At 38.1% G+C, this 23,118-nt stretch overlaps 2 protein-coding genes across 2 annotated transcripts in view; one reads left to right on the forward strand and one right to left on the reverse strand.

Annotated features, from left to right (window-relative positions):
• Positions 1–18,319, forward strand: part of LOC134539418 (putative neutral sphingomyelinase) — a 35,748-nt gene extending 17,429 nt beyond the window's left edge. The window contains exon 8 of the mRNA XM_063381441.1: positions 199–18,319. Within this exon, the coding sequence (XP_063237511.1) occupies positions 199–524 (326 nt within the window). The 3' untranslated portion in view covers positions 525–18,319. The remainder of the gene's footprint in view (positions 1–198) is intronic.
• Positions 18,056–23,118, reverse strand: part of LOC134539416 (death-associated protein kinase related-like) — a 117,581-nt gene continuing 112,518 nt past the window's right edge. The window contains exon 7 of the mRNA XM_063381440.1: positions 18,056–22,261. Coding sequence (XP_063237510.1) covers positions 20,860–22,261 — 1,402 coding nt within the window. The 3' untranslated portion in view covers positions 18,056–20,859. The remainder of the gene's footprint in view (positions 22,262–23,118) is intronic.

Raw genomic sequence — 23,118 nt, forward strand, 5'->3', positions numbered from 1 at the left:
GGGAAATAAAAAAAATTACATATGAAAGTTCCTGTTTAAATGAAGTTTCTTCACATCACGTTGCACCAGTGATTTGGATCTCTTAAAAAATTATTTCTGATTATACACAGATTCGGTAGAGTAGTTATAGCGCCTCATTATAAAAGGTAGCGAGTCCTAGAAGGCAGGGTTGAAGAGTGTCGTGTGGGTGTCTGCCAGCTCCCCCGCCGCCGGACACGGCCGCGCGCGCGTCATCGCTGCAGGAGGCGCTGGCGCTGTGCGACCGGGCCCTGGTGGACCTCCGGCGCTCGCGCGTGCGCTACTGGTTCCTGGCCTGCTCGCTGCTGCTGGCGCTGCTCGCCACGCTGGGCCTCGAGGCGCCCGGGGCCTACCACCGCGCCCACAACGCCGGCCGCGTGCTGGCCACGCTCGTGCTGGGCTTCGCCGCGGGCATGGCCGGCGTGTGGCACAGCGTGGAGGAGAACGGCATCCTGGCCGGCAGGCACGGCATGGAGCGGGTGCTGGACAGGCTGCGTCGCGACTGACCTGCTTTGGGTCTGTGGTACTGGTGTTCGTCCGTCTGGTCGGTTATTGTTGTAAACTTCAAACTAAGGTCAAGAGAGGGATGCATCTTATAATTATTGGTTATGTCTGTCATTCCAGTGAATACTGTACAAGTGTGCATTTTTATAGGAACACCTAACAGTCTTTTCAAAACTAGTAATTTCAGGTTAGATTTTTCACTAGTTTTGTAATTTTACATTTTGTGACCAATAATTACGATTTTAAAATAATGTAAAGCTCATTATCACGGCTCTGCAGCCACAGTACCTAGGAACGGTTGCTTCTTGGCATCGGATCCATCGCTGCGTGCCGACCTCGTCGTGATTGCCGCACACACGGGTTTGTTCTTAATGCTGTTTTTTTTATGTTGTGCTTCAGCTGTCCTGACGGTCATACAATCAGATATTTATCAAGTGCTAATTTTGAAAATGTGCCACCCAGAAGTTACAGGCTTCTGCTCATTTAGGTTATTTATCACACCTCGTGCAGGAGACGATCGAACAACGGGTCAGCGCCAGTGCAATGCCGCGCTTTCCACTCTCGTCTGTTGCACTGTTGTCCAGTTGTAAATATGCGATGTTGCCATGTGATCCTATATTCTCTGTGAGTGAGTCCACCAGGGGGTTACTGAAGACTGATCTGTGCCAAGTACTTTATTTATCTACGAGCTCCTGTTGTGCTGCCCACCACTGATAAAATACATGCACGCTTCTCTAAATGCCATCCCCGTTTCTTGGATCCGGTCATTTCTGTACAGCAAGATTATGCAACAACAAAATTTGCTGATGTTTTCAAAACCACTGTATGACTATATCTTGGTGTCGTGGCAAAAGTTGGTTGCCAGCTAGGGGAAGTTAGTTAGCATTATGGTGACCTGGGACCCGAAATTTGTAGAGCCCTGCTCAGACCAGAAACATACACATTCCATTTTAGCGAACCTAAACTCCAAAGATCTGAACAGTGAAGTAGCAAACTATGTATCTCCAAACTTAATGGCTTTTTTTTTGCATGTTGATTTCTAATGTAAAAGGTTTATGTAAAAATTACTTTACACTGGGAGTTATGAGTGTGTGTTTGTCTTGCCTTAGTTTCATTGATATTCTAAACTAAGGAGTTACAAAGTATTTATGTTAGAATAGCCAGTAGTAAGGTTGGAGGAACAAGTTTTGGTTTTTTGTTTCCTCTAATATTTGACTTTGGGGGTTTAAGGTTTGCCAACTAGACGGACGATTTAGAAATAGTTTTACTCCAATTGTGGGATCAACGCTAAGTTACACTACCTGTAACAGTTCAGTATATTTTTGCACTTTTAAAATATTTTTAATCTCTGTGGAATTCTGTCATAATGCATTTATTTTTACAATAAGTTCTTTGAGTAGATCTCAAACATTTTATATGACTAACCGTATAATAAAGTTTTCCTGCATATGAAGTAGGAATTCTCTGCTTCAGAAATTTACAGGTGTTTCAGTGTATTGTAATTTAATTTTATTCATATAATACTTAAATAACATTCTAAAATTATTTTGAAGGATTTTTTAAAAAAATTTTTTTTAACTATGCATTTACTTTTTGACTTAGAAAATAAAAATTTAAGGAATTTACTCAATTGTAAGATGTCTCTGGTGTGACTTTGTTCTTGGAAAAAGGCGTGCATATTACAACTGATTCTCTGAATTTATTTGATGCTTAGATATAGCTACAGTAGAACCCCTCATATCCGACCTTCCCAAAACCGACTCCTCCGGATATCCGACCTAGTCTCCGTGGTTGGCGAGCCTGTTCAGACTTGAAAAAGTGACGCATCTACATGTCTTCGTGTCGCAAACAGTCAGTTCAGCCGTGATTGTTGGTGCAGAATGTGCTCCTACTATAATCTTGTACTGTTCTGTGTTTTTTTTTAAAACGTAACGTAATGTATTGTGGGTAGAAAAAGTGGAGGGACACTTCCGCAAAATCAAGATTTGGCAAAACTGAAACAAAAATACATTACTGAATTCTTTAAATAAGGTATGCTTACATTGTATTCATCTTCTCATTTATAATTTAACAAAAGTAAATGTTTGAAATGTATACAGCAACAATTTTACAAATAAAGCTGTATTAATGTACATAGGCCTACTGTATAGCTGGGAAGGGCGTTTTTTTTGCTCCTATGGATATCCGACCTTTTGGCCGTTCCGACCATGGCCCGGTCCCGTCATGGTCGGATATGTGAGGTTCTACTGTATTTATATTGTTATTTGCATACAAACTCATCAACATTATTTGTAATAAGTATTAACAAGTTATTTGACACATAATTGGGGGTGGTTAGTCAATGTCACATTAAAGTAAATTGATAATCATAGACACACCACTATGTATTTGTTTCAGAACAAGACATTAGGGTTTTTTATGTAAGGTTAATGCAGTCGGATAAATGTACATCAGTACCACCTGTGCACTAAACGTGCTGGGCAGCTGTGAGATGTTAGGAAAGTACATAGTTAGAAGAAAAATTTATGTACCGGTGTTACCTTTGTCAAAATTCAAATAGATATGTTTCTTAAATTTATGTAAATCGTATAATTGTTATAAACATTTTTCTGTAAGAGAAATGTAAGGTTCAAAAGAGGGATGCATCCTATAATTTGATTATGTCTTATATTCAAGTGAATATGGTATAAGTACAATTTTATAGGCAGACCTGTCTTTTGTAAATTATTGTTTTCAGGTCAGATTTGCCTCTAGTTTTGTAACTATGGTTTGATTGTTGGAAATCTTACATTTTGTGACCAATGTTCATGAGTTAGATAGTTACAAGGTTTTTTTGTTTGGGTTCATGAAACAACAGTAACTTATGGGAATTTATAATATTGGTAAGTATGAGTACGTAGAGACAACCATTTAAAAAATGTTTAGTCGAAAATTGTTAAATCTTCAAATTATTCTAGACTTTGACTTTCTATCTAACCATAGTTTACATCTGTGTGGATGTAAATGTTTTAATTTCAAAGTTAATTTTGTTGTTAATTTAGGTTGCTAGAAGAGAGTTTTGTTTGTGAATGAGTTTTTAGTTGCAACAGGCCTCCGTGAGCACCAGACTAACACATATTTGTGTTATTTGACTTCAGTAGAAACACTTATCAAGAGTGTCTGAATATATTCTAGGTGCATTTGCAGACATTTTCCCAAAGTGTAAACAAATTAAAGTCTGCACTCTTTAATCCATCATTCTTCAGTTCGGCACATTCTGTCAATTTTCCGGCTTTTATTCAGATTTTTCAGCTGGATTCAGGCATTTGTTCATCTTGACTGCCTGGTCATTATAATGTAATATCAGAGACTTTTCCAAACAGTGCTTCAACAATAAAATTTGTGTCCTAATATACACCTTTACTCTGTTAAAGCTTAATGCAGTACCTCTAAATCAAACTAGCCTAAGTTGCAATAAGGCAACAGCAGAGTAAAAAATGTGCTCTTTCAATGATACTGTTTTTTTACATCAGGGAACTCGTGATCAATTTCTTTCAGATGAGGTACTCTCTATAATAGCTTCAGGTTCATAACATTGTACCTGGACCTTAAGTTTGTCTGGCTTTACAGCTTTGGCCTAAAGACTCTTATAACTCACCCTAAATGCTTTAGATAATTTTTTGTGTGAATAAATAATGTTTGGATTCGATTGAATAAGGTTTCTTCAACCTCTGTCTCACATGCCCAGTTGATTTTTTAGTTTTTATTTTTCTACTTTTTTATAAAGGGTGTTTGTAAACTTTTAACTCAATACCTCTTTTGCATTTGTAATTCTGCCACATATATTTTCAGCAGATATTCACTTTGTGTTATATCATGAGTGTAAAATGTTTTATTAGTGATGATAATTAGAAAGACTTGCGCACCTTTTTACACCCATTAAATTGCACTAAGTTAAATATTTGTGGCAGAACAACAAATGTAAGAGAGGTATCAAGTTAAAATTCTAGAAATATAAATAATGGCAATAAGGTGGGGCAAAAATCAACATGGCTTTTGAGATTGAGCCTTTAAGACATTATGTGCAATAAAAATAATGTGTGCGTAGAGTCCATGTACGACATAAGTGAAACTTCTTGCTTATTATATTATTAGGCATGGGATTCATAATTCTCTTTGGCTGAGGTCACAGGTAAAAAATATGTATACATATATTCAAGTATGCCAGTGTGCAAGTTTGCTGCGTAATTTCTACCTCTCTCCTGCAGTCTCATCCTCTACCGGTTCCCCCACCACGTACCTAATGCGATCAGAATTTTTGTAACGCTCGAAAATTGTAGCCCTCCTCAGCAAAGAAGTTTCACGTAAAAAAAATTACTAAATTTCGACTTATGTTTATTTGGCTCTGGGGTGCAGAAAGATAGTAATTTTGTTGGCATATTCATACTGGAGAAAACAATATTAACCATCATATCCCTGCCACTACAAATTAAGGTTATAGTTTTTTGTCAGAGCTTAGAAACTTCACTAGAAAAAGTACCGTATTTACCCACGTATGGGTTGCAGATTTTGTGCCGATTTTTTGCTTACTAAAATGTACTGAGATCCATATGCGAATTTTCCATTTTGGGTTAAAAAGAAAATAACACTGCACTGTTGTGGTTGACTATGTGCTTAAATTACTAGCCTGTGTTGCTTTTTAATAAGTATGTCACGATTAAATATAAATTGCTAAATTAAAATATCTTAGCAGTGCATGTAAGAATCATGAACTGTGCTGTTAAGCTATATCTGGGCAGCTACCCGGTCTGTGTCGGCATGTGACGGGGCAGTCTGCTGCCGGGCTGTGGCGCTCGGCCAGAGGGAGAATCAAAAAATTAAAACAAGTCAGAGAGAAAAAAAGAGGATGGGGGTTGCGCGTGTGCATGTTTGTGCGTTAGTGAGTGCAGCCATGCAGCAGTGTTCATGGTTCTCCCTCCCTCTCATCAATGTAAATATCAGTGAACTGGCACCATACTCACAGGGCTCGGAGCGAGTCACTAAAAGTTACTAAAAGTTACTTTTTTTTTTGCAAAGTCACTAAGGTCCGTTTTTTTATTAAAAGCCACTATTTTCTTCACTTTTACTTCGACTACCTTTTCTCGCTCCGTTTTACAACATGTAAACGTAGTTTTTGGTACTACCAGAAATGCCGTAATAATCGGTACGCACTGTGCATTAAAAACGCCAACCATATTACCGTTCTGCATGCCAGCGTCACTTTGCTGTACAGCGGCGCTGCCAGTCGCCAGTGTAACAGCGATTCGATTATCGTATTGTGATCGTATCGCTTCTATAATCGATAGCATATGTCACTTTTCTCGGCTTCGGCTTTCGGGTTTTCGGCAGTGTTGCCAGGTCTACTGTTTTTGCAGTAGATCTCCTTCTTTTTAAAAAATCTACTTTTCTACTGCTAAAAAGCGAAAAGTCAAGCAAATCTACTGCTTTTTCCTGCCTCAACAATTTTTTTATTAAAATTAACAAAAACGGCTTGAATTTTAACTAAAAAGTGTATATTTTTATGTTCTTGAGTTTTCTAGCCTGCAACAGTTAAAATTTTAGTGTCACACTGCAATATATCGATTTACTGCGAGATACATTTAAATCGAATCTCTGATAGTTACCTAAGGGACTTTCCCCTCGTTAGTGGTGTGTGGCTGTGGCATGAGCGTATCTTTTTCCGGGAGTTTCCCACCCCAGGCGCCCTTATAGGTTGAGATAGAGCTGTCGTCACTCGTGACTCGTCTCGTCCGTCTGTTGAGTGTCGTCATCGTGTCGTGTCACTGTCGCCTGTCGGTACTCTGTTTATCAGTCATCATATTTGTGTGCTTTGAAGTGAAACAGTTTATGTTACTGTTATTGTCTCGCGGTCGCCTGTAATAATTTCGGACGATGTGGTGTCACGGACAAAGTGTGCCGTTGTCTATTACGAATGGATTTTGATAACGCTGAATTTATTATTAATTATTTGCTATGAGTAAAAAGGTGAAGTATTCTCAGAAGTACAAACGTGAGTGGGAAAACGAAGAGTTGTTTAAGGGTTGGTTACAGTCTAGCAAGAAAGGATGCGGTTTTGCATATTGTAAGTCATGTAACTGTGATATTAGCATTGCTTCTGGAGGTAAAGGTACATTAATTAGACATGTAGAGTCTGATAAACATGTGCAATGTGGAAAGGAACTTATTGGTCAAAAAACATTAACTTCATTTGCATCTCAAGCAACCAATTTAAGTAATAAAGTCAAAGAAGCTGAAATTCGTCTTTCTGCATTTGTAGCAGAACACAACATTTCATTTAATATAATTAGTCACTTGACACCCCTTATTAGATCAGTTTGCCCTGATTCTGAAATTGCAAAAAAAAATCAAGTGTGGCCGAACTAAAGCAACTACCATTGTTAAACATGTTTTAGGGCAGGAAAGTAAGGAATTACTTTGCAATATATTGAGGGAAAATAAATTCTCGGTGATTGTTGATGAATCAACTGACACAAGTTCTACCAAACATTTATGTGTAGTCGTACGAGTGCATTCTGGAGAAGGGGTTGTAGTTGATGCATTTTACGATCTCATTCCTGTGAGTGAAGCAAATGCTGTTAACTTGCATAACAGCTTGGTACAGTCATTTGAGAAGGAAAATATTCCTTACAAAGAAAACCTAATCGGTTTCGCTGCTGATAACGCTAGTGTAATGATGGGTAAAAGACATTCATTATCTATTCTTTTGAAAAACGACATGCCCGACCTTTTTATAATGAGGTGTATTTGCCACTCATTCCATTTGTGTTCATCATATGCTTGTGCGAAGCTTCCAAGGGAACCGGAAGATTTGGTCCGTGGTATTTTCAATTATTTTCATTCAAGTTCTAAACGTATTGAATCCTTCAAAGAATTTCAAAGTTTTGTGAATGTAAAGCCACATAAGCTGTTGCATCCAAGTCAGACAAGATGGTTATCCCTTGAGTTAGTTGTATCTCGGGTTTTGGAGCAGTATGATGCCCTCATACTTTTTTTCACCCAGGCTGCCTTTGAAGATAAGTTATTAGCATCAGATGCCATTCTTCAAAAATTAAAATCACCCTTCAACAAATTGTATCTTGAGTTTCTTCAGTTTGTTTTGCCTATGTTCAATATCCTGAACAAGCAAATGCAGAGTGAGCAACCACAAATTCAAAATTTGAGGCCGAGTGTAGTTTCTGTATTAAAAACTCTCCTCGAGTGCTATGTTAAACCAGAAATTGTAAGATCCATTGATATAGATAAAGTTGATTATAAAGATCCTAGAGTTTTTCTGCCGTTGGAAAATGTCTATTTTGGGGCAAAATTAAATGTGTAAATGCAAAAGTAAATGTGTGTAAAAATAGGTTTACTAAATTAATTGTAAAGGAAAACTATATGTTTAGGATATCTACTTCTTTCTACTGATTTTTCACAGTTCAATCTCCTGTTTTGGTGAGTGGTAGACCTGGCAACACTGGTTTTCGGTTGTAAATAACAACACAATAAACGATAGTGAAGCGTATTTTTGCGATCAAATTCGTGTACTACGAAAGTGTTCGTGTTTATAGGCGAGCGCGAAACCACTTGTTAGGAACTACATTTAGATGAAAACGTGCGGGATCACGGTGACATATAACATATAAGTGCATAATGTGCTGTAACTTCGTTACAGTGTCGTGGTTATGTTCGGTGTGAAACAGAATTGAGGTACGTGTTTCGGTAACTTTTCTAGCAGTTTGTGGCATTTTTGCATTTTCACTATTGTTTATTGTAAATTTTCCGTTTGCAACGACCACATTAACAAAACTTACTAAAATATTTAATGGCAAAATCGCTATGGTGTTTGTTTTGGTTTTTTTTTGGTTTTAATTGATTTTACATGGTGATAGTTTTGGTACAAATGGATTGAAAATGGGGAAGTGTCATTTTCGAGCAGAGTGGTTGGAAAAAACTGATACTATAGGACACAAGATTTCCAATTGGGCACAAAAGGGGATTAAAGATGATGAACTTTATTGTATTGTATGCTGTGTTTCTGTTAATGTTGGCAAAGGGTTTCAGTCTGTCACACAACACTACACAGGAAAGAAGCATATTAACAATGTAAAATTAAAACTAAATGCCTCACAGTGTCGTCTTGTTTTTGATAGGAAAAATAGTTCTGCTTGTGAACGACCATGTGTTACTACTGGAGTTAAAGACGGTAAGTCAGAGGAAAACACCGGGGACCCATCACGAGCTTTAACACCCTTAGGTTTGCCATCATCTAGCAGTCATGCACCACTAAACGAATGTAATTCATCACAAGTGGAGCCAGCACAAGTCTCTTCATTGGAGTGTTCCACAGTTTGTCAAAATAACATTCTACGATTTTGTAACCCCATAGAAGCTGCCACTAAAGCAGAAATAATTTGGGCGATGACAGTAGTGGCTAAAAATTTGTCTGCCCAATCATGTCAAGATATTGGTGAGGTATTCTCTGCTATGTTTCCAGCATTAGTGCCACAAGGTTTCTCACTTTCCCCGAAAAAATTCTCATATTTAGTTACCGAAGCACTTGGCCCATACTTCAAAGATGGCATGCTACAAGAGGCAAAGAAAACTTATTTTTCTATTCAATATGATGAAACTACCAACAGCAAAGGTAAGAAGGAACTGCAGATAAATATTAGATATTGGTCTGACATTCGTAATGAAGTAGTAATTCATCATCTAGAGACAATTTTTATAGGAAAGGCTTCTGCTGATGTTTTAGCCACATCAATTCTTTCAGTGCTTAATAAAGGATCATTGAGTCTTAAGAATGTTGTGACTGTTGGCAGTGATGGTCCTAAAGTGAATCAGAAGGTTTTCACATTGCTAAATGAAGAAGTTATTGCAGCAAGAGGAAAAAGTCTTCTTGATGTAGGAACATGCAATCTTCATCATGTTCATAATGCGTTCTTGAAAGGATTAGAAGTTTTTGGAACAGATGTTTCTGAGTTGGTAATATCTGTGTATTATTTCTTTCATGGTTGGCCATCACGAAAAGAAGATTATGTGAAGTCTCAGAAAAAAGTTAAGGTTCCAGAACATTCATTCATTAAACACTCTCAAACCAGATGGGTTACACTCAGAGAAGCAGCAAGTCGTCTCCTTGAACAGTGGCCAGCTTTGCTTGACTACTTTACCAAGTTTCTTCCCTTGCAAAAAACAAATGCAACATTTAATTCAGCACAATGCAAGAAAATTTGTAGCTTTTTAAAGAAAAGCACAATGAAAGCTGAAATTCTGTTTGTTATATCTAGCTCAGAAATCTTTAGCACCTTCTGCACAATTTTCCAAAAAGAAGAACCCTTAATACATGCACTGCAAACTGAATTGGACACACTGGTAAGCAAGTTGATGGGTCGTGTGTGCAAGGGAGAACTTGCTAGTGAGAAAGATATTTCAAACAATTTGTTTGATAAAGAAAATCTCCAAAATGCCACTGACATTCAGTGTGGACACACTGTGGAGGAAGCACTTAGTAGTGTAAATGAAAGAGACAGATTGGAGTTTAAATTCAGTGTACAGAAACACTATGCAACAGCTGGAAATTATTTGGTTGGTAAGTTCCACAAAATGTTGAAACACTTCAGCTGTTTCCAGCCTGAGCAGGTTTTAAAGCCAAAGAGTTTGCAGTCCATAGCAGAAATAGCAAGAGTTTTACCAGGGGAGATTAATGTTGACCTCCTTTTAGACGAATGGAGATTGTTGAAAAGTGAAAGAGAAATGACAAACTTCAGTCCAGGGCAGAGAATCGACCATTTTTGGAGAAGTATCTTTCAGTTGAAGAATGCTGTCGGTGCTGAAAAGTATCCTACTGTGCAGAAAGTTGTGAAAATGAGTCTAAGCATTTCTCATGGCAGTGCTGATGTTGAAAGGGGGTTTTCCCTTTCTTCAAAAATTCTGACTGAAGATCGAGCATCAATGAGTGAAAGAACTCTCAATGCCAGGTTAAACACCATTGATGGTCTTAGAGTGTATGGAAATAATCCTGTGAATGTTCCCATCACCAAGCAACTTATTAATTCTGCTGTTAATGCCCATAAGAGCTACAAGCTTTACCTTGAGGAGAAGAAAAGAAAAGAAGACTCTGAGAGGATTAAGGTTGAAGATGAGAGGAAGAAAAGAGAAGCAGAAGAAGAATCCAGAAAAGAAGTGAAAAGAATGAAGCTAAATGTTGAAGAATTGAAGAAAAAACTGGATGAAGCCAACAAATTTCATAAACTGAAAAAAGATACTTGGGAAAAAATGCACGAAGAGGCCAATAATAGGCTAAAAAAAGCTTTGTTTAAGACTCCTGTTGATGTTCAGGAAGTAAGCCTGGCACAGGCGATGTACGAAGGAGCACAGTTAGTCAAAAATGAAGAACAACTGCTTTCAAAGAGAGTGTCTAGTTTACAAAATGAACTCTACAAGAAAACAAACAAGCTCCTTACAAATATTTAATTTAAGTGATGAACTTTCGCAGCCCTAATGTAAATATTTTACTGTGTAAACAAAGTGAAAGTGTAAAACTTAACAAAATTGTATTTCTCCATGAACTTAATACAGCCCTGTACATCACTTATTTGTTGTAAATGTTTCAAATGTTCAATATTTGGGTACATCTTATTTTATGCCAAAGTAAATTTGGTTTTATTTTGCTATTTGTAATTATTTTTAAATTTTAGGGCCAGTATATTCATAATTGGTACATAATTTGAAATAACATGTACTAATTTTGTTTTTGTGTTGTAATATAAATGTCTGTGAGTACGAGTGAAAGTCACTAAATAAGTCACTTTTTTTTTTCATTTGTGGTCACTAAATCAACTATTTTGAGGAAAAATTGTGCTCTTGGCCCTGTACTCAATCTCAACAGGTTTTTATGACCAACCAAGTCCAAAAACTGTTTTTGCTGGGAATTTCCTACGCTTTTTACAGAAACATTTCATTCATGACAAAACTGCTGTAAGGGCGTGCTTGTTTTTATTGAAGAAACTGACAAGGAAATAGTCTGTGGTCTTTTCTCTCTTGGGGAAGGGGACGGGAAGCGAAACATGGGTTAAATAGTTGTTAGATAGTGCTAAAGAGGGGGGGGGGGGGGGGAGGAAGGCCCCGTAAAGGATGAAGAGGGGAAAGGCATCAGGAAGGACATCGGTGCCATGTTTCTTACGCTGCAATAAGCTGAGACACAGACCATAAAGACTTCACTTGTATTCTACTGGAGACAGTTAAATGGCATTACCTGCATTCAAGTTTTAGTTTTGTAACTATAGTTTGATTGTTGGAAATCTTACATTTTGTGATCAATGTTCATGAGTTAGATAGTTACAAGGTTTTTTTGTTTGGGTTCATGAAACAACAGTAACTTATAGGAATTTATCATATTGGTAAGTATGAGTACGTAGAGACAACCAGCCTTACGTTGAAAATGTTAGATTTTTGTGCCCAAAATTAAGGGTGCAACCCATACGTAGGGGCGACCCTTCTGCAAGTAAATACGGTAACTGGTTCTAGGTAATTTCTTTTCTGTTGAAACATGTTCCATTTTAAGTTCCTGTAAAGAGTAACTTACAAAGTTCCTAAAACGTTCCTCTAAGATGTATTTAGAAAAGTATTTTCTGTCCTTGGGGAAAGTAGCTAGCTTTGTGAGTTGCCTCTAATGTTTTCTGAAGCACTTCACGGTATAAAAATAAGCAACCCTGCTACCAGTGTCGGTATTCTGTGTGAGCAGTAGGCATAATAAGTAGGGGGTTGTTGTGTGCAGTTTTGTGCTTGTTTAGCCAAGTATTAACAATGTGTATGTACAATATTGAGAATTAGTTATCATATATACAGTACCTATATTTTTCAAAGTAGTGAAATTTCTCTGCTGCCTAACCAACAGTAACTGTAAATGTGAATGTATGTACAATTGGCAGTTCTCTTTTTCCATCATATTTAACTACTAGTTTGACTTTACTCAAATTAATTGTACAGGATTAAAAAATAATATATTTACTAGTTATTATTTTTTTTTTAAATATTTTTTTGCTAGGAACACATAAAGAAATGAAAGAAAAAACCTTCAGTTACTGGGAAAAAATAGCTATACTTTTATTCCAAACAAGTAGGAACTGAATAAATGGAAATTGTTCTTTCTGTGCAATGGTTTTTGGTAATGTAGTTTTAAAATTACATTAGGATTGAAAACTAAAAAAAAAACTGCATAATAAGTTTTCCTTGTTAAAAAGTCCAAATCCCTGTGCTAAAATCTAGTGCATAAAAGGACGGCCAGTCCCTTAATTTTAGGGAATGGATTTTGGTGTCATATTCCGTTGCCGTTCTATTGCCCCAATTACACGAATGCGCAGAGCTCAAATTTTTGTTGATTTTGTCCAGATGGCGAACCCACGTCTGGCATCATTAACTCGTAGATAGTAATTTTTTTGATTGTCAGGGGATGTACCAAGCATGCTTGTGTGCCAAAAGAAACTTTATGATACCAACCCGAAATACATTTTATACATGGTAATTACAAGAACTAATCGCAACTTTAAAATAACTTGAAAATATTAGAAAGTCCGTTCTATTTTTGTGAGATGATGCTGCTATCTCTAATACCTAATTTTGCCATAAGAGTTCTATTGATTGTTGCGAAACGTCTGCTAGAATGCATTGGAACCAGTTGCTAGCTTTGCGCTGGACACCGTTTATTAAAAACAGTTGCTTTTCTGTTCGCTTACTGAGATTGGCAGTGCTTATTCGCTACCTTACCTGAACGTCTTGGAATACCGGTGTAAGTACCTTGAGAAATTTCTTACCAAGAATTTAATGTAATACAGTGCAAGGTCTTAATTATGACATTCTGTGATTCTACCCATTCTAATCCTGCGCCATTTGAGCTGCTAACATTCATTATTTTTTCGAGTGAATTTTGGCTATTGGCCTTGCTAGTCAGGTTGCATTACTTTTTCTATGTTGCCAGCATTTTTAGTTGGCTGTGAGTTTTTGTTGTTGACGGTTTTCATTTCAGTACAGTGTTTCCTGTTTTATAGTTGATTAACTGTCCGTTATTATTTTTTCATGGACGCAACGTGATATTGGAGACTTTTTAAACATTAACTGTCATCTGTATTTTTTTTTTTTACCAGTTGAGTCTGTATTTGTTTGACAAAACTTTGGCTGCAGGTAAATCATAACAAAATAATTTAGGGCCTTAATTGCTTCCCAAGGCTGGTATATGTATTTGAATATGGACCACCGAGCACCTGAATAATGTTAGTTTATTTTAATGAAATGCAAATGTCGCTCTAGCAAAATTATTTCATGGAAATAATTGGGATTTACATCTTTATTTTCCACATATTTTTGTGTCTTGTACTACCCCCAATTATTGCAATGAAATAATTTTTCAATGGTGACAAAATTCACGGTGGTAGTAGAACTACATTCAGTTTAACATAATCCATATGCTCATTGTTCCACCTGAAATATTTTCTCTATTATTTACAGTAAAAATGTTGTTCAACCCCAACTTCAGAGACATATACCAGCCGTCGAAAGCTCTTAGGCCAATATTCACTTAGAGGTTTTAACTTATTTTGTTGTGTCTAACCTGCAGCCAAATTTTGTCAGTCGCCTTGTAGAGAGCAGCTAATTGCAATTTGTTTAAAATACCATTGTACCATGTATTAAATTTTCTTTATTATTCCAGTTAAAACTACGAGGGTTATTTTTTTTTCAACCTCCGATCGGCTGTAATAAAAAAACGGGAATGAATTAGGAAATTATTTTAATGTCAAAAGAAACGTACATCTTTACTCTATTTTTCCACATAATCACCGTGCAGATTGAGGCATTTGTCGTACCGATGCACCAGCTTTCCAATACCCTCTGCATAAAATGATGCCTCCTGCCTATTCAGCCACGTTTTAACAGTGCTCTGCAGTTCATAATTGGTGTTGAAGCGTCATCCTTCAAGCCACTTTTTCAACGTGGGGAAAAGGTGATAGTCACAGTTTATCGTTGCAGCCATGTTGACATTCCCATAACCAAGCTTCAACTGAGGTGTGAGTTGGCCGCTCCACATGGTTGGTGGAAGGGGGTAAACACTACGAGACGTGTCGATTCGTGTACGAGCGATTAGGGTTTCGATTAATGGGCATGCCATGGAGAAATGAAACTAATCACACTGCAGGGCACTGTTAAAACGTGGCTGAATAGGCAGGAGGCATCATTTTATGCAGAGGGTATTGGAAAGCTGGTGCATCGGTACGACAAATGCCTCAATCTGCACGGTGATTATGTGGAAAAATAGAGTAAAGATGTACGTTTCTTTTGACATTAAAATAATTTCCCAATTCATTCCCGTTTTTTTTATTACAGCCGATCTGAGGTTGAAAAAAAAATAACCCTTGTATATTGGTGCCCGATAATCCATTACAATCTCTAATCCGCATGGCCGTGCTCCTGAAGGTGTCTGGATCGGTGATGCCCAGCTTTACTCTCCCACCCTGCAGGCTGCTAGTGGGCCATCATGGGTCTTTAGCTTCCTACTGCATGTAGCAGACTATTGTGTTCTGAATGAATGCAAAAATATATATTTTCTGGTTCATGATTTTACTCTTGCTACGAGAAGCAAGATTGACTGCGGAGTTCTCAAATTAGTTTCAGAGACTTATCATTGTGTATACATTAGATTTGTTACCAGTGCCAACACAGCAAACAGTGAAAAAAAAAAAGAAGAAAAAATGTTCTTTGTAGGCATGAATGGAACATTTCCTTGCCATTTGTCGGTCTTAATAGCAATACAATTCTGCCTGATATGCCATAGCTACCATTTGTCATGCCTGGCAAATATTAATTGAAAGTTACTAGTTCCAGAAAAATCCCCTTCTGCCTAGAAGTATAAAGACTATTGACATTTGGAGTAATGAAGTCAGGGAGACTAGACAATGCCACTAAACTGTGATTTTGGTGTAATAGCTATCATGTAATATGATCACGTCAGCTGTTTTTATTTAAACCTTTATAGTTCTCTGCCATCAGGTTTGATACTTAGGATGATGCCGCTTTTAATACGTCTAGTAAAATTCACCCATCTGACTCAACGAGAGATACACCTAGAAAGTAGAAACATTTCCAAAGAATGTGGAGGTTGTAATATTAAGTGAAGCTACACAACTGTGTGTAAATTAGGTGACTCACTATGTCACCAGCAGTTTTCTCTAAGATCGCTGCTGCAGATTTTTACGTCAGCAGTTTTCAAAGTACATTAAACCAAGAGACACATCCACTGCTTGTAAAAATCAGTCTAGAAGAAACTCTTATCTCAGGTCGATTGAATTTCTTCAAGCCAAAATTTTGTGAATAAACTTTAATTGGGTCCAAAAACTATTTGATTGTAACTTATAATTTATGAAACTAGCTTTGCTTTTTACAGCCTAATATGTAGTTTTTTAAATTGTTTTATTTTGTATTATGCATCACAAGCCTAATTGTTATTCACATTTCCAAAAGTTCAAAAATTAGGGGGAGGGGGAGAGTGGTATTTTTATCTCCCGCTCTCTTGATTGAAAATTAATTATTTGTCTATCCTGAAAACAGTAATTAATTTTAATGTATTTTATTTGAAAGACATTGTTATTAGATTTTATATAAACTTGTTAAAATATATGTGCCACATGCAGACACCAAATGGTAGAGGGGAATTAATAAGCTGAAACTAAACACTAAAATTTCACAATCACAAAGAAAGTATCTGTAGAAAAAATATACTTTTTGGAAATGTATGTTAGTAGTTTTTAAGTGGTTAAGCTTGTTGGGTTTGAGAGGTGTATGTTAATTATTTTTGTTACAAATATGTGTGAATTTTATTTATTTATTCTTGAATTGTGTTAATGCACCTAATATCTTGTTGCTCAGTAATTTTTAATAAAACATTGCATTAAAGTTGCAATAATTTGTTAAGAAACTTGACAGTATTTATGTTGTACAAGTGTGCTTTTATTGTAGCATGTTTAGTCATTTAAGCTCAGCGAAGCTGCTCATTCAACTGTGCCAAATATTCGTTGTGTAGCTAGGAAAAAGAGGTACTATAACACAAATGGTTCTAAAAAAGTGTAATAAAGCCACATGTTGCGGTGCATTGTGATATGACTGTATAGTGTCAAAATTCAGGGAAAAACCTTGTTGCCAATGTATTAATGCAGTAAGTCCTCGATTTACGGACAGGTTACGCTCCCGGGGATTGTCCTTTAAACAAAACATCTGTTAATTCACTTTTTTTTTTCCAAAAGGAATAATGTGAATGTCCTGGGTTACATTCCTAGATCTTCCAAAAATGCCTGAAATGCTAAAAACTTTACGGCCGGCTTGTGATATGCCAGGCAGCAGCACAGCCCAAAAATCAAAACCTTAAGAGCTTGTATGAAGCTAGCGTGAAGGTTGTGAACAGATTAGTCTGATGACCTTGCGAAGAGCGAGGATGAGAGAGAGAAACACAAGGAAAGACAGATTTACACACACCAGTGGAGTGACAGTGTCGCAGCCGGCCCGTAACATTGCCGACCTTGATCTGATATTGATTTCTATTCACAATGGACAGTGTTTCGTCAGTCATCTGGCAACAACACTCATAAATATCCACCAGTTGCATGGCCATGAAATGAGAAAATATCGTCCGTGATTGTCTGGCCGCCACGGTACGGTGACGGCAACAGTACTGTTTGCATCGGCACGGACACACGCCGGGCGAGTCCAAACAAAATCCTTCAAATATCTAGAATATTTTCAACCTCGTTGATGGATTCATGAGCCAGCTGACACGACACTGGTGTGTGTAAATTGGCTTGAGGTGAGAGAGGGCGTGTGACAAGTCGCTGTTTCCCCTCACGTGGTTTTGTTGGAGGGGGTATAACTTTCAGCAAACCTTTCGTCTCTCCGTTACTAGAAGCAGATTTATTGTGTTATTTTTACATTCATACATCTACGTAGAACCAGACAACACACTGAACATTACGAACTTGAAAACTGAATCTGTATTTATTTGGGGTAAACAGCGAACGCAGAGTGCCTGTACAGCGAAGGACTAATGGACGACTACAAAACTTGTTTTGAAGCTCGTCGCCATCCGGCACGACCTGCACAGATTCCCTAGTCATAACAAGATGCACTGGCCAATGGAAGGTGTGAGTTGCCAGTCATTTTCTTTTCCATGTGCATCGTAAATATTATCTCAGCATCCTGCCCTCATTTTTTTACAGGCACAGGAGAAAAGATACAGACACTTTTAAAACAGCTGTGTCATCCTTCAATAACCATTGTGCATGCAAGAATTATTCATGTGTGTAGGAAGTGCAGTGCGTGGATACGAGTAGGTATATGTACAGGCTGCCCATTCGTAAGTTGTGACACGGAAATGTCTGCAGTGATGCGTTTGGCATCTTTTAACCAAATTAAAGGTAACAAAATATAGCGTTGGTTATTAACAAATATCCGTTAATCAAGTGTTCGCTAATCGAGGACTTGCTTTACTGTGCAGTGTAAGTGCAACTTTGGCTGTAGTAAAGATTGTTACCCTTGTGTCTGGTAACTGTATTTTTTTATTTTGACTGCAGACTATAAGATAGTAAAGAAAATAAATTGGTTAAAAGGCATTCTTTTTTGTACTTGTAAGTTATACAATACAGATAATAATTGTGTATTTTTATTTGTGGTTCTATATAAAGTTTTATTGTGCTTTAGATAACTTAATCTATTATGAAATACAATATTACCAAATAGAAAAGCAGATGAGTTTCAATGTAGAAATTAAACCTTTTAGCTTACTTTACACCCTCTTACGAATTCATGTTTGGAAAATACCTAACTTACATTGTCCTGAATTCAAGGGCTTTAGGTTTTTCTTTGCCTGGGGCAGAAATTGTGATCAGCTCAACCCCCCTCCCTACCCCTTCCCAACGAGAATAAATGTCGGTGTAAATTATATGTAAAATTAATGACATTTGCTGGGCTTCTTTTTCCCTTGCTCGAGTTGTCTTTTTGTTTTCAGCTCCTGATGGATTTTTGGACATACCAAGTTAAAAATTGGATTAAATTCCATCCCTTTATCCTCCACGGCATCTACGCAAGCCATGCCACACAAACTCACTAGAAACTGAGCAATTAAGTAGATCTCCATTTAAAACATGATCATTGATAATGAGCAAACAAAAAAAAAAGTATTGTGTGATAATTTTTTTTCTGTTCACCTTTTTTTTTTAAACATTTTTGTAGTCTACAAAAGAAATTGTTGGTCCATCCTGTGCCTTTTCATAACCCAGCACGTGGGACAGGCTGCTCTCTCCCTCTTCCCCTAGCCCCTCAGTTCCACCCCTCTCTACGTCCATCCTTGCTTGAATTATTATATGTCACATACGCTACGTACTTTGCTCTTTCCCAGTATTCAACAATACACGACGTACTCAAAACAATGCCATGGTAAGACAAACAGCGAAAATTCTTTTTATAACATTCATGTCACAGTGAAATTTCATTACAACTAGGGGATGGTTCAGTGAAATTCTCAAATGCCATCAGATCCTTAGTATTCAAAGGATTTTATATTCAAGAAAATAAATTTTACTAGGTCAATTTTTTTTCTAGTATGTATATGTATTGATTCTAGGAATTTCAGTTTGTAAAACAATCATTTGAAGGGTAGAAATGTTTCAACACTGGTTAATTTCATTTGTTGTACACTAGCTAATGCCCAGCATGTGTTATATATAAAACGTTATTGTGAACTGTAGCAACCTTGGGTAGGTAATGCCTTATGATCAAGTTTTTATTTTCATAATTAGTAGGGTATCCTACAATTTATAATTTTTTCTATTATTACCTTAGTGTCTGTTGAAAAAAATAAAATTTCAAGCAACATTCCAAACATTTTTCCTTGTGAAATTTACAGATTGAAAAATTAATTAATGTAATGCTTTGTGGAACAACTGATGTCATTAAACACTGGGTTATTAAAACAATTTTGAAGAGAGAGAGTTTCTGTCAATAAATAACTTTTTAAAACAGGCACAAAAATAACTGCTCAACTGTGTAATTTTATAAGCAATTTATTCTGCATTAAGAAAATAATGCACACATTTACACACTTCATATAAAATACTAATCTACTCTCACTGTACTTGATACAATTATTTTTCAATGGCACTTTAAATATTAACACATACACACACACAACAAAATAAATTACAAGACATAGTATACATAACATAAAACCAATCTATGACAAGACACTCTACAATATCTGTTGTATTACGTCATTTTAGAAATTAAAACATTAAAAATTTAAAAGCACCATCAAGCTAGCATATGGCCTCACACAATTAACTCGTAGGAACTTCAACGTGTCATCAGAGTTCTTAAATGGAACTCCATTGCATAGGCAGTGTTTTAAAAGTAATTACTGAATATTTTTATACATGTAAACAAAGACAATTTAATAAAATGCTGATGTATAAATACAATGTAGACAATCTGTACATACAAAATACTGTACAAAATTTATGTCTGGAATGTACATTATCCCTATATAAAAAAAGTCTATGGAGCACCAATATTAATAACTATATTTAAAGAAGTCACAATTACATGAAACCTTATCTACAGGATAATATGTATATGTACACTAAAACAAAATAGAACCAAATTTATTTTGTATACTGTGATGACGTATTACTGTGAAATTAACCCAAAGCTGCCGGATAGTTGAAAATCACACGTTTTAACAGCAGCCAAGTAAATTCCTACTGATGACTAGTCTCTCAGTACAAGTGATCTGAAGCATCACACTTTAATCCTAACCTCTAAAAAATATCATGCTTCCAAGGGCTAAATTTACATTTTTCAGGCACTTCATGTAGTTTATAAATACAGCAGTCAGAGAGCACTTTGATTATTTTTCATCCTCCATATTCAAAAACTGCTCTAGCATTTAGCAATGACACTGTATCTACAGAATTATGGAGAGTACAAAACTATAATTCAGTTGGCGTGTGCTTATTATCAGTCTTCCACAAAAAATAAAAACTTGTTTTATTTTTTTGAAGCCCACACACGGAACAGTGCCTGTCTGTGAGCTGAGATTCTACAAAATAATGATCATCTGTCTCATTACTAGAAGAATTCCACAGCTCACAAGAGTAAATCTGGACAAAATAAATATTGGTGTTTAAAACTGTTAATGGAAGCATGTTTAACTGTACAAGTGAAACCTTTTACATGTGAAATAATTGTCTTTTCTCTCAAAAATAAGAAAGTAATAGTTTTTGGACGTTATGATTTGGTTCCCTGAACCTGTAGTTTTTTGATTCTCGACTGTAGCGATTCGCACTTGACTTCGGAAAAGCGGGTGGAATATCGGCCGGGCCTGGCCTCCCTGATCACAACCAGGTTCCCGTTCTGCTCCCGCATGACGTCCACCTTCTTGACGACGGGGGACTTGTCGGTCGCCGTGGCAACAAGCACGTGGTTCAGCGCGGAGGTGTAGGCGTACTTGGGTGCCTGGCGCCGTGGGGACGGGGGGAACAGGCCGTGAGGCCTGGCCTCCTGCACGACCGGGGTGTTGAACCTCGTGAGGACCTTGGCGAGGGAGCCCCCGCAGGCCCGCAGCCGCGGCTGGATCCCCGACACGGGCCTGTTGCCGCCGCCTGCCGCCGCCAACTCCCAGGCGCTGCGCGTCTGCGAGAACGCCTGCGAGAACGCCCTGCCGTTCACCTTGGCGAAGCTGCAGTCCGTGAGGGAGTCGTCCAGGGATATTATGCTGGACCGGTCGCTGGACGAGTCGATGGACATCTCGCTCACGGTGTCGCTGCTGCAGTCGCTGCTGGACTGGTCGGAGTAGCTGCCCAGCCCCGACTCGGACGAGCTGGACGAACAGTGGATGGAGAGGACCTTGGCGGGCACGCTGTCCGACGACTCGTCTTCGGAGTCGCCCAGGATGATGCACCGCCTGAAGGTGTAGAGCGTTTCCCGTTCCGAGTCGGGCCGAGCGCTCGTCGAACCGCTGGAGATGTTAACGTTCACTTGTCTGCACGCCACGGTAGCGTTGCTGTTGCTGACACCGCGAAGCCCCAGGCCCCCGACGGGCATGGTCTGCACCGCTATCGCTTTGTTCACCGAAGCTAGTCTCCTGGTCGTGTCCGTGGTTCTCTCCGACGGCAGAGAGGACGCATCACCGTGCACGAACCTGTTGTCGTTCACCGGACCAACACTCAAGTTGTCGTTGTTTGTATTGTTATTGTTGTCACTGTCAGATTCTTCCACGTACGTCTGTTTGAGGCTCTCCATGCGTTTTTTGAAACTGTTCTTGCGGAATGAGCTCATTCCCGAACTGCCTCTGTCTTTCACGCCCTTCTGTAAGTCTGCTGTTGCGAGTGACTGCTCGGTCTTTGCGTAGTTGGCACTACTGCGGTGGGCTTCGGGCGGGGCAGTCTTCGCGAAGGACATGGAGGACTTGGTCACCGGCTTGGAAACTGCAGTCATCTGCTGGACCGATGAGCCGTGGCCCGTCATGGCCACGATCTTCCTGGGCGTCAGCGAAGCGGTGGAGATGTGGAGCGTCTCTTGGACCTCACACGTCCTCGTGAGGATGTGTGTCGCCGTCACGTGGGGTGGCACCGAGTCCACCGCAGAGAACCAGGGGTGTTTCAGGCTGGCCTGGGCACTCAGTCGTTGGCTGCAAGCAGACACAGTACCTCTTCATCAATACACCTTGGCGGGTGGGAATTCATTGTGCGGACATGTATCTTGACAGGAGACTTCCCGGGAGGCCACCTCGATTAGTAATTTTCTATTTGTCCGTGTGCACCCTAGCCATCACAAGTGTCAGCTACGATGAGGGGTGCAGCTCAGAGGACCAGTGACTGTTGGATCTAGTGGTGCTAGCAGCCAAAACGTTTGGCACGGACAGTACGAAGATATCAGAAAAATGTGAAAAACCAATTTCTAAGAAAACTGTTGAAGAATGAGTCCACAAAACTTGAAAACTGCAAGTCCATATTACAGAAATTCAGGGAAGTTAGAATCAGTTAAAGAGTTCACTAATTATTTTTTAATAAAAAGTATACAGGTGAACTTGTAATTTTGGTCATGGAAAATGTATGGAAATTTTGTTACAGAACTCTGTGCACACCCAGGAAATTCAGTTTTTTATATTATTCTCACACCTTAAACAGTATTCAGAAATCTTTTTACAATAACCCATTCATGCATACATTTGTGTGGCCATTTTAATTTAAATAGATACCTAGTTTTACATCTCATATATACAACTCATTTTTTGGCATGACTGATAATACTAAAGATCTTAACTGGTGTTTGAATATAGCACTGAATGATGACAATGGGCTACTGTCTGCAGGGATAATTTTTATTTCTGCAGCCATCGAGTAACCTATATTGTTAATTCAAGAGTAGTCGAAGCAAAATAGCTGCATGAAGGTTCTTAAGCATACGTCATGGGTAGAGACAAGATTTTATGGGTTTTTTCTTAACCAAATTTCATTTATAAAACAGTATTTTTTATAAAAACTG

The sequence above is a fragment of the Bacillus rossius genome, chromosome 15 (assembly GCF_032445375.1).
Source record: "Bacillus rossius redtenbacheri isolate Brsri chromosome 15, Brsri_v3, whole genome shotgun sequence".
Lineage (NCBI taxonomy): Eukaryota > Metazoa > Arthropoda > Insecta > Phasmatodea > Bacillidae > Bacillus > Bacillus rossius.